This window comes from Corella eumyota, chromosome 6 (genome assembly GCF_963082875.1).
Source record: "Corella eumyota chromosome 6, kaCorEumy4.1, whole genome shotgun sequence".
NCBI classification, from domain to species: domain Eukaryota; kingdom Metazoa; phylum Chordata; class Ascidiacea; order Phlebobranchia; family Corellidae; genus Corella; species Corella eumyota.
The window spans coordinates 2,785,539-2,797,955 of record NC_137495.1 but is presented as its reverse complement, the minus strand read 5'-3'; the positions used below and the strand labels follow the sequence as shown (position 1 = coordinate 2,797,955).

The following is a 12,417-nucleotide window of genomic DNA, read 5'->3' as shown; positions in this document are numbered from 1 at the left end:
TTTTGTCAAATCTTAATTTTGTGACCCAGTTTAAAAATATTGTAAATTTCAAGATTAATAAAAAATTGTTTTTTCAAAAATAGATCAAGTTTAAAATCTTTCTTAATCTTACAGTTGATGGGAAAAGTAAAGGGGAAAACAACGGGACAACGTAAAATGCATCGACGATGTTGCAAGAAAGACAAAGATGGAACCCACTGACATTGTAGTAAGAAAATAAAGTGACAATGTTTAATAAAAATTCAATGATAATTTGTATTTTAATTAAACTAATGACAAATATATTTTTTGCCCAACATCTTTAACTGTTTAAAAATTTTAAATTTTGACATATCATAGTTTGTTGTCTAGCAATATTAAAATAATGTTTAAAGTTCCAATCTAACAAATTTATTTTGCAACCGACCTACTTATTAAAATGAGGAGGCACGTATGTTAACACAATTTTGTTTTACTTTATGTAACACTTTATGCTTATTTACTTTCGGCTTACGTAATTTTTTATATGAAAAAAAAATATCAAAAAAATAGATATTCTAAAAATTTACATATATCTTTATCGTAAAAACCTAAGGTTTTATAAAAAGTAAAAAAGATTTTAATTAAAGCGTAAATGCCTATAAACCAAATTGTAAATTCTCTTCTAGAAAAACATTCCACTGATTTAACCTAAACGAGAGAGGCGCGCGCGCTGATTAAATTTACGCCGGAATTTGCAATTTTCGGCCCCGGGTTTGCAAGAAGCGCAAGAAATTCTAGAAACTTAAACTCGTGATTCTTTTTTGTCTCGACCACGTGGTAGAAGGTTGTTAAAATCTATGCTCAGTTCATATCAAGTTTCATCGTCAGTTTTCAATGATTTTTGCGACAATTTTACAACACAATCAGAAGAGTATAGTTATTATTACGTCATACTGAAGTACAAACCATCTAGAAGAAAAAAGTTCAAGAATTTATAGACAATTTAAATTTTATGACGTCATACAACAGACAAGAAAGCACAACTTCATTTAGAAGTGGAAATCAAAATCAATTTCAACATCAAAGGTCTTAAAGGTCGATCTTACGCCAAATAAGGTAAAATTAATTTTAAAAATGTTTGATAAATTTATGTTTTGTTTAGAATATTTTTGATTCGTTATTAAATGTTTAAACCTTGGGTTAGTTTAAAAGCTTATTTTTTCTATATTTTGTAACATATAGCTGTTAATCACCTCAAAAATATATAAAAATAATTTAAAACATTTTTGAATATGTTTTTAAAATAATTTTTTTTTTTGTAGACAATGTTTCGACGAGAGTTGGCGGAGTGGGGGGATGGTTGGTTATTTGTGACGTGGATTGTAACGTATACCATGACGTCATGGTGATTTCAAGTTGGTTAATTTTTTGTGTGTAGACATAAATTTAGTTTTATTGGTAAGCTGGTGTATTAAGAAACGTTATAGGTTGGTTTTTTAATGTAAAAAAAATTGCCAGAATGAACTGAGAATTTATATTTTTTTGCATGTTATATTTTATTTTTTTTGCATGTATGCTGCATGTTGCATGTTTTTTTTTGTTTTTTGAGTGAATTTTATTTTTATATATTATCTCAGTTCATTTTGACCAACTTTTTTTATATTTAAAAGCCAAGTTATTTCGATTTTTTAATATATTAGTTTATTTGTAAAACAAAATTTAGTTGAAAGCAAATAAATTAATTGACGACAAATCCGTCGCTTTCTATTTTACGAATCTCTGATTTGTTCTCTTCTTTGTCGCTGGAGTTTGAGCATTCTCAAGACCCTACGTCATGAGACGTCACCAGTTATTATGCAACGTCATCAATCAAACAATCACAAGTTTTTGACGTCATCAATTCGACAGCGTGAACGCCTTGTTGTTGAGAAAGTGTGAAAGTGCACCAAAATAAGTTTAAAGGTATTTGATTAAAATTATTTTCCTTACAGTACTTTAACTAGATATATTTGTTTGTAATACTAAAATACAACTCTGTTCTAGTTTAAATGTATTTTAAGGACTTTATTTTATTTTTTTAGATTGACTATAGCCCAATGGTCTTTAAAACTTATCGTGCATTAGTGGCGTCATTACAGCCTAAATGACGTCACTCATAACACCAGTTCCTGATTAATAAAAGGTAAATACTTAACTTTATACAATTATCATTATCATAATTTTAAAGGTATGCATTTAAAAATAATTAAATAATATTTTATTTCTTGTTTTTTAAATTATGTTTTGTTATTGTATATATATAATTAGTGTCTTTTGATTATTTTTACTAAATTTAATTTTTTGTTGCAGTGATAAGTCAACGTCACTTTTATGTTCATCTTATCACCAGCAAGTGACATCATCTACGTCACAACTGATGAGATTAGAGCCGGAATAGGAACTGGAACGCCCGTCCGCTTTATGCCGAAGGTAAATTACTAAACTTTAATTAAATAAAAATATTGCTATTGTGTTTGTTATCAAGTTATGACGTAATTAAATTTTGTTCATGACGTATGAGCATACATATATGACGTAATTGTACGTAACATGTATACAGGAATGTGAAATATAGTTTTATGCGTTTATAGCCTTAAACTTAAATTTAATAATGTAACAGTTTTAATTAAAAATTTTTATTAATATTATGTTTTTTCATTAGAAACCCGAGGAGGATTTACCCCATATGGATATATTTTACGCTATTGTTTTGCAAATACCGATAATTTTTTGCAAATGAAAAGCAGCACTAAAAGAAGTGAAAAGGTATTTACTTCTAACATATTTTGAAAGTGATTATATTTTTATAATAGCTATAATCAATAAGGGATATATTCCTAACCAATTTGTATAACGATAGGTATAATTATAAAGATTTGGATAAAATATTTAATTTTTTAATTTATTTGTTAGATCAAATTTTTCCACCCTAAACGATCTTATAAACTTATCGTGCTTAAGTGACGTCATTATAGCCTACAAATGACGCCACTCATACCGCCAGTTCCTAATTGATAAAAGGTGATTGCGTTTATTTTAACCATTTATAATTTTAATTTATGGTTTAAATAATTATTGTCTTTTAATTATTTTTTAAGTAATTAATTAATTTTTGTTTGTTACAGTGATAAGTCAACATCACTTTTATGTTCATCTTATCACCTGCGAGTGACGTCATCGCTAAATACGTCACAACTGATAAGATTAGAGCCGGAATGGGAACTGTAAATGTTCTTTCTCCCTATGTTGAAGGTAAATTATTTAAAATTCGATAATTAAACTAATTGTAAAATTGTGAAAGCTCTTCCAAATGACGATTTTTTTTTATATATGATGTAACCCAACTGTCTTAAAGTTTGTTTTGTATCTATTTAGCTTTATGTAACTTTTAACTTGATGTATAAATACTTCAGCACATTTTTAATACCTTTTTTACGTTTAGATATTCAAAAAGTGACGTGGCTTCTTTCAATCTTGGTTCCTATTAGTCCTATATCCGATTTTCTATTGTTTAAAAATGAAGAGTTTGGATTCAACCACTATGACGATCGATGATTTTTGGATTCAACAATTGTGACGTCACGTATGGTCAATGTGACGTAGGATAAGGTCATTCATAATTGATCTGAAAAAGAATGGACATTGAGATTAAGATTTAGATTTTTTGAATTTAATCATAAAATTTGAGGTTTTGAAGTATCAGAATTAGACAGAATTGTATGCAATATCTTTCTCTTCTCCCAGTGTATTTTTATTTTGCGGACTGTCCCAAACCTAGATTTACCCATTTCGCTTCGTGGGTCGGTCGAAGTTTGGGATCGAACAGTCAATGAGCTGATGCGTTCCCGGCGGCCATTGTCACATTACCATTACTGTTAGGTCCCCTTAGTGTCCCATGTGCCAGTACTAGTCTGTGTTTTGGCCCTTATGGTCAGCAGAACCACGTATCGCCAAATGGTCGTCCGGATTGTCCCATGTTGTATATTTGTTTCACATTTATTTTTTATTACTGTTGTATTTCGTGGCATATCATAATTACTTTTTCAACATAAACAACGCAAAGCTCATCTGATAGGGTAAAAACGCATCGAACAATTAGATAATGTGGAGGATTATCCTCAATAGCTAGGGACTAAACTTTAACTAAAGAAGCAACACGCTTGGGGGTGCAGAGTTAATTATATTTAAAGTTTCGCGCTAACTAAATACCGGCATCTATAAACCCCGGTTTTCTACTTTCTATCAATTATTTTCTTCCTTAGTGAGCATGGTGCGTTTTACTCGTGGGTAGTATTTAGCGCCATGCTTAGTCTGCAGAATTGTAAGGTATCAGCTTGTGAAAATGGAAATTTAACTTCGCAGGGTAGGAGGAACTTGGACGTGGATGGAACATAATTAAGAGTTGAGTAAAAATATATAAATTCTAAAACTTGAACAAAATTCTGTCCCATTTTCTGTCATGTTTATTATTAGTGTAATGTCATATCGTAATTATTTATTAAATGCCATCTCTTAATATAAAGTTAAAAAAAAAGTATAATATAAAGTTAAAAAAAAAGAATAATTTATATTAAAAATTTATAATTTTGTTAACAACTCGGGACCTAAAAAATTAGAATTTCATGTAATTTTGAGTAGGTATTAAGTTTTAGCTTAATTTGTAATAATTTAGGGTTAATATAACTTATTTTAAACCTAGAACCTAAAACCAAAATATTTTTCTCTTCTCCCAATTCTTTATTGTATTTGTATCAGGCCTAAACAAAAATTAAAAACGCGTTAAAATTTAACAATTGTACATTTAAAAAAAATGTTTTAACTTTGTTGGTGTTGGGTTAACCACAAAGTTATTAACATTGTCTGAAGTAAAAAGGATAATTAGTTGTCAGTTTGCTCGGTATAGTTTTCTTCTTTCGTTCTGGTGAAAGAAGATCTGGAATCATATATATAGTAAGTATTATCAACAAATATGGTCCGTTGCCATCTCTCTTACAATTTTTCTCTAACCATTTTTATTTTTTACAGGTTCTAATTATATATATTTATAGGCTATAAACTAACACCTAATCATTTTTTACAGGCTCTTAACTCGTTTTGACGATTCTCTTGGACTCTTTATATTTTAGCTAAAAAACAGTCAGATTTAAATAAACGGTTTAGAACCGTAAGAGCAAAACAGTTTCCACTATACCGAGCTTTAGAAATTAGTCGCGCGCACCCTCGAACTTAGTTAAAATTGGGGTTTAGGGAAAAATTGGCTGATTACTAAATTAAAGGTTTTTGGTTAAAATTTTTTGGGTGTCTTACCTTTCCAAGGTACCTTTTAAATTCCATCGTTTGCCTTCCTATTGGGTAAAATAACCTGTTGCTTTCTGGTTGACCTTGACGTGGTGCAATGGCTTAGTACTAACGAACCAGAGCTAAAAGACAAAAACAAATAAAAAAATGTTATTAACGTAATTTAACATAAAAATCGATAAAAAATTTGTAATGCCATCATAAATGATTTACGTTTCACCTTTTTAATAGGAATCACCACGCGCTTTATATTTTCAGAAAAATGATGTCACGCAATTGGCAAAAATTAAAAAAAAATTTGGTATTTCTAAAACGTAAAAAAACCTCCCAATGTTATATTTCTACTATAGGTTAGCAGTTATTGCACAAGAGAAAAACACTTATCTTGTATATGCGGTTCTATTTTCTTTTTACCTTTAAAATTCAATTTCCCTGGATAAAATACTGTCGTTATTATTTCAACAATATATTCACAATCTAAGGTTTGCTAGTTTTATTGTGAAAACACACATTCTAAGCTACACCTTTGGTTCTTCAACTTTTATGTACTACACCTGTACTAGTTTTAAATATTTGCTTGGCATTAGGTGTAGTGTAACGTAAATTTCTCTCTGCCCGTTTTCCCATTACCAAGTCACGTGATACAGACAACATAGATAAGATGTGCTCACGTGACTAAAGGTGTAAGCACGTGACTAGGAACGTATAACAAGTTACAGTAAACAATTAAATGGCGGATTTGTTACAATAGTTGTGAAAGGTTCTTTTCGAGAAACTTGATAAATCGAAAATTGGCTTCTAATTTTGGACCCACGAATTGTTTTTTTTCTACCCATTTCTTTACATTTAAACTCACTGCTAGCACAGCATTTGTAGTTGTACCTTGTTAATTTTATACACTTTTAAATGATTTGGTGCCATATTTAAAATAGTTTTAACCAATTCATGTGAAAATATTCTGGTTATTACTAAATTAAATTTAAAATTTATAAATTAATAAATAAGAACCTCATGGCGGTGCCGCAGTTAAATATATGCCGGAAAAAATGTGCCACTACTTTTAAGCTCCTGTTTCCGTTCGCTTTTAATTTGAATGTTTTGATAAGATAAACAGTGTAAAAGGCCTAAGTGTTTTTGTTTTAGAAAGGGATAATTTATATAAAAATGAATGAGGTAGAGTTTTATGACAAACAAGTTCACTACCAGGAACATCTCGGAAAAATGTAAGTTGTACAAATTGCACTTTTAAATAAAGTAAGTTGGAATTTCTTTTACTTAGGTCTGTCTGTCAGTCTGTTACTTCTGTTTGTTGTTAGTACCACAACGTCATCACAACGCCCTTAGAACCTTGTTCCTTAAAATAATGGAAAATTATAAAATTTGGCATATGCATATTTCTTTTACCAAATTAGAAAAAACTCAATAATCACATTTCGGTTACATCTGTACATCTCTTGTTTTACCTGATTATCTCAGTACAAGCCTTTTGCATAGATAGATAAAATGTGCTTAAAGCAAGGCTGTTGGTTTAAGTTTTGATTTTTACATAAAATTTATTGAAAAAGTTCTAAATTTTTTGTAGACAACAGGAGCGTGCAAAACTAGAACGAGAATTTTATAATTTGGTTCGATCTGATAAAAAATTACAATCCATCCGTCTACTCAAGTTAAAAAGTTATTGGAAAGTATGTGGAATTTTGCATTTAAAATAATATGACTTAATAAATTAATAACAGTAATAAATTAATAACACAAAAAAGCCCACACAAATTGACAAGTTTTTATGTTAATTCTTTGCGTAAAATAAAAAAAGTGGTCAAAACACTTGGCTTCACTGCATGAGTTTCTTCGATCGATCCCCACTGCTCTCATGCTATAGTTTTTAAACCTTTATAAACTTAACAGCAAGTTTGTGAAAGAGAAAGAAAAGCTAGAATAAGAAATGAGGAATTACTTCGAGATTTTTCTGAAATGGAAAACAGAATATCTAACATTCAATCTCAAACCAACAAACTAAGAAGAATAAGGGTAATATTTCGTCTATCTTATAAAAAATGATCTATGTTACACCTTTAAAGTTTTTTTTGTAAAATTTAATACACAAATATTAAAAAAAAAAGTAATTGAATGGAAAGGTACACATAAAACTATTTTTTTAAGTATCTAAAAAATTTAAGAAAATTGCTAATTGTATCAATTCTTGAATTATCACCATACTACAGCTTGGAAATTTTTTTGTGCAATTTTTATTGGAATTATTAGATGTTCCTGTTGTTCATTTTTATTTAAATAATATCTCCAGAAAGATTATGAAGACGAGATAACCAAGCTTTACCCAAAATGGCGACAAGAAATTGAAATCGCAAAAGCCAAACGTCAGCTCGAAGAACGTGGTTTCAACTTTCCACAAAACATTAACAGTCAACAACATGAAAACCAATCATCTCTCTCTAAAAACCAATTTGCACCATCTTATGGTTCAGACATGGCAAACTATGGTCAACAACAGCAAACTGCTTTGTTTCAGCTGGTACCATATTCTATTAACGACCAAAATTCAACATCTCACCCAGTTGTTTTAAGCACCCAAGTATCACCTGTTACAACAGTTAAGTCTCAGCGTGAATTTACACCGAAAGAGAATTTAACTACTGCAAATACATCTCCAAATGTTATGGTTCCACCTCTTAACCTCCCAACATCCGGAGATCGAGATCTGCCGGAGTATCACAAAAATGTTACAAGCTCTGTGCCCAACAATGCTCTTGACTACAATAAAAGTTTGACTGCTCCGTTTTCTCCGAGAAACAACAAACCAAGGGAATTATCCAATTTACACCCAGCTGCTCAAAATATTAAAGTTAACAACACAACACCAAGTTCTAATTCCCATCAAAGTCCTCGGGACTTCCTAAATGATGACTTGGAATCAAAATCGACAACTTCCGCTCAATTCTCACCCAAATCTAAATCCCCAGAACCTATTTCAAGCACACATGTACATAATAACAACCCAGACTTTCAGCAAGTTGAAATCACAAACAAAAAACTAATGAATTCCAAGAATAGTGTGAAGAAAAGCAACAAAAATCCTTTTTTTGGAGATGAGACTGAAAGTTCTATTAGTGAAAATGAAATTCCAAGCCAAGATTTAATTCCAGATGGCAGTCGAGGTTTTGATTTTATTTTATAATTTTTAACATATATATATACAATAAATAAATTTTTTTTACCAAAAAATCAAGTTAACAAAAAGTTTTATTTTAAAGGTTTAAAATAGTTATCTAGCCATTATCTTAAATATTGTAAGGCTTAAGTATGGAATTGGAAGGTAAATTTACTAAATAATTTTTATTTAAGGTAACACTGCAAGAAGTCTACAATCCCTTAACAAAGCAGGTGAAAATTCTCCATTAAGAACACCACACAAACTGATAGTTCCCATCCCTAGTAAGTTAAAATTACTAATTTAAAGTCTCTATTGATTTGGTTATTAAAATGGTATGGATAATAACAATTTTTAACCATTAGATTTTATAGAATAAATTTTTGTAATGTTTGTGTACACATAACTCTATGATAAAAAAATATTCAAGTACACTAGTTGTTAGCTACCCTACAGTTGGCATTTTTATTGTCGTAATATGGTTGCAACTCGCATTATCTGTTTGCTTGCAATAATTTACCCATGCCATACAAGTAGTTTTATTTATTCTGTACACTATAAGCCTGTTACTATAAGTCATCCCAACATTTTAAAACCTGTTTTTAACAACTTAAAAATCACGATTTTATCAAAAAATAAAATTTGAAAAAAAGCGATTCTCGTGCACCATCTTGCAGTAAAAAAAAACTATAAAATTAAAAAAAAAGAATTTTAGGCATTTTGGGGCAAAAAACTCCTTTTAATCTAATATAAGTCAGTTTAACGTCTTTAAAATCAAGTTTTTGTCAAATTTCGGTAACTTCCTTTTTTCCCCAAAACAATGATTTTCGGCATTTTCTACAAGGGTATATATAGCCTTGGTGTTTTTACTAAATTTGACCGAAAATGAAAAAAAAATGTTTTGGCATTTTTTTGCAAAAAAGCCACTTACAGTCTACTATAAGCTATCCTAACGTTTTAAACCCGTTTTTAACAACTTAAAAATCACGTTTTTATCAAAAAATAAAATTTGAAAAAAAGCTGCTCTTGTGCACTATCTTGCAGTAAAAAAAATGCACTATCTTGCAGTAAAAAACTCTCTTGTGCACTATCTTGCAGTAAAAAAAAAAAAACTATAGAATTAAAAAAAAAAGAATTTTAGGCATTTTGGGACAAAAAAACTCCTTTTAATCTAATATAAGTCTGAAAAAACAGTGATTCCATCGGCATTTTCTACAAATTGCACATTTATATATGGTCTAAATATGCATATTAAGATAAATTTTATTTAATTATTTTTATTATTTTATAAAGGTGATAGAGATGGTATAGTGCAGGAAAGTCTGGAAAGTGTTTTAAGTGAAACCATTACAACTGAAACCTCACCTCGAACTGATGCACCTTTAACTTGTAAGTTGATTTAAATTATTAATCTTAAAACTGACTATTTAAAAGTAAGTGATATAAGTGGGAATTAAATAATAGTTTGTGTTACTTTCTTGGTTTTGTTTTAATAATTTAATTAAAACATTAAATTTTTAATTAAAAAAAAAAAAAAAAATAATTAAAACATTAAATTTTTAATTAAATGATGTGGATATGTTATGAATTGACATAATTTTTTTTTCACAAAGTTTTTGTTCTAATTATAAACTATCGTATACATACACCAAACATTAATGCTTTATATCAATTCATTTTACACTAAAGCAAGAAAATATCGATTTAAATTGCCAGAATTTGAAAAATACTATCGTGAGTAATTAAAAGTCGCAAATTATTTTCTAAATAATTTGATAAGTTAGGGTGATTGGTGAATTCTTATAGAAATAATTTAAAAGTTATGCAAACAATAAAATTTCCTAATGATATATAATATTTGAATCTAATTAAAAAGTTTTTAATACAGACCAAGTATTAAACATAAATGTGATTACCCTTAAAAAATAAAAATATAATTTATAACTTTAATTTTGGTAATCGGTTTATTTTAATTTGTTAAAACTGCCCTGAATTTATTTGTAAAAAAGTAATCTGTTTGGAATGTAGTTTATGACTGAAAGTTTTGTTTAAAAGATCAACATAAACCTGTTTTTGTAGAAACTTGTTCATTACCTTTTCAAATTACAAAAACTTGTAATTTTACAACATAGCTTTTACTATATTGTATATTATATGTATTAACTATATTTTTTTATTTGTTTTTTAAAGCAAGTGCAGCATACAAAGAGTTGAAAAAGCAACATAATCTGTCGAATACATTTGACGAAAATGGGGAATTTGTGGAGGATTATGCTGAAGATATTTTATCCCCTAAACCCAAGTAACAACTCCGGACTTTATTTAAAAAAAATTGATTTAACAACCAATTGTAATTTAGTAGTTAATTCAACTATCACCTCGAAGGTATTTTAACCCTGTAGGAATGGTATCTTACTGACTTGACATTTTGAAAATACTGTATACCTATATAAACACCCAACCTAGTTTGTGGTTTTTAAGGTTCACTTAAAATAATTTCTTCAATTTATTTTTTAGAATGGATAGAAGTTTGGAGAAGAGTTTAACCCAATCTGGTGTGCAAAAATTGTTTTTGTATTTTGTAACTAATAGTTACTGTTTTATTTGTACTAAAAACAATGCAATCTCAGTTTAACATTTTTTGAAAATTTTTAGAATCTGAATCCGAATTAGATTCAACAGTTCCTAAAAGCCCCATAGTTAAAATTCCAACTGCTATGGATAACAGGTAACTTAACTTAACTTGGCTTAATTAACTTTTAATTTAGCTCACCATATCTTACTTTGAATTTGGGCTGATTATTTTAACCAATACTGATCCAGGGTCAAGTTTTCTTTACAAGTTAGGATAATATTAAAATTCTAACAATGCCTAGTTATTAATCCTGCATTGGTTGTTGGTTTGTTTGTCCTTATGTAAGCTGCGGAAATCACAAGCTTGGCCCCATATGTTGATGTCTATGGCATGGAACTTAACACATTATGTTCAACACTTATACTAAATTATTATTATTTTAGCCAAGTACTAAACTCATCAAAAGAAACAAACTTTTCTCAACAAAAAGAATCAGAAAAAAAGGCAAACAAAGGTGTGTAATATTTTTATTTTCAACATTGTTACTTACTTTGGGATACATAATAAATAGAGTTTTTTTTATATGCAAACTTCATGGTAATGCTTAGCCTTTTTAAACAACTTACAAGAAAAAAATTAAAATATTTACTCCAGTTAGTTTACAATGAAACAAAACACTATTTTTCAAAACTTTTATTCTAGCTCCTTGGGATTCTGATTTTTCTGACGAAAGTGTAAATTTCGACAACAAATCTCATTTAATTGAAGATGATGATTTTGATTTTTATGATTAGATTGTTGAAAACAAAATAGATGTAGATTTTATTTTAAAAAGCAGTTTTGTAGACTTTTGCAAATAAAATAGAAATAGTAACAATAAGCAGTGTTTCAATGTTTTCCAAGTTAAAAAAATTAAATAAATAAACTAGTAAATTGTTTTTAAAAAGATATACAAATATTTTTTTCAAAACCGGACGGGATTTAATCAAAAATTTACCTGATTTTTAAATCAAGTAAGCCAAAAAAACAACATCACATTCAAATTTTCATCAAATATATACTAAGTTTATTAAAAAATAAAACAGTAAACGACAAACCCAAAACAAAACATTTCGTTAAATGGGTATAGGCCTAACTAACATACTAGATTATGAAATTATCCGAAATTGTAACATCTTTTTTACGCTGGGCTGATTTGGCCCTAATATCGGTACCATATTAAATTGGCCAAAAATATTTGATAAAAATTGAAGATTTTAAATCAAAGTTTCATTCACCATTGAAAGCATTGGTCTTAATAACATATTTACACAAAAAATTACCCAAAAATATTGATAATGTTATGACACTTTTACTAAATTTTTCAAAATTAGACCCC

The 12,417-nt window shown here is 28.7% G+C and overlaps 1 protein-coding gene across 1 annotated transcript; it reads left to right on the top strand.

Annotated features, from left to right (window-relative positions):
• The first annotated feature begins 6,385 nt into the window (after positions 1-6,385).
• On the top strand, positions 6,386-11,858 carry LOC145755168 (uncharacterized). Its single transcript, XM_082571394.1, has 11 exons — positions 6,386-6,521; positions 6,881-6,983; positions 7,204-7,326; positions 7,601-8,471; positions 8,659-8,748; positions 9,758-9,853; positions 10,655-10,766; positions 10,982-11,019; positions 11,120-11,192; positions 11,483-11,553; positions 11,742-11,858. The coding sequence occupies exons 1-11, from the start codon at positions 6,463-6,465 to the stop codon at positions 11,831-11,833; spliced, it is 1,728 nt and encodes a 575-aa protein (XP_082427520.1). The 5' UTR covers positions 6,386-6,462; the 3' UTR covers positions 11,834-11,858.
• Positions 11,859-12,417: the final 559 nt, after the last annotated feature.

Excerpts from the sequence above, each read along its gene's own strand:
- LOC145755168 (XM_082571394.1), top strand. The coding sequence starts at position 6,463 with ATGAATGAGGTAGAGTTTTATGACAAACAAGTTCACTACCAGGAACAT. Across the intron at positions 7,327-7,600 it reads ACAAACTAAGAAGAATAAGG|AAAGATTATGAAGACGAGAT; the intron begins GTAATATTTCGT and ends TAATATCTCCAG. Across the intron at positions 11,193-11,482 it reads CCAACTGCTATGGATAACAG|CCAAGTACTAAACTCATCAA; the intron begins GTAACTTAACTT and ends TTATTATTTTAG.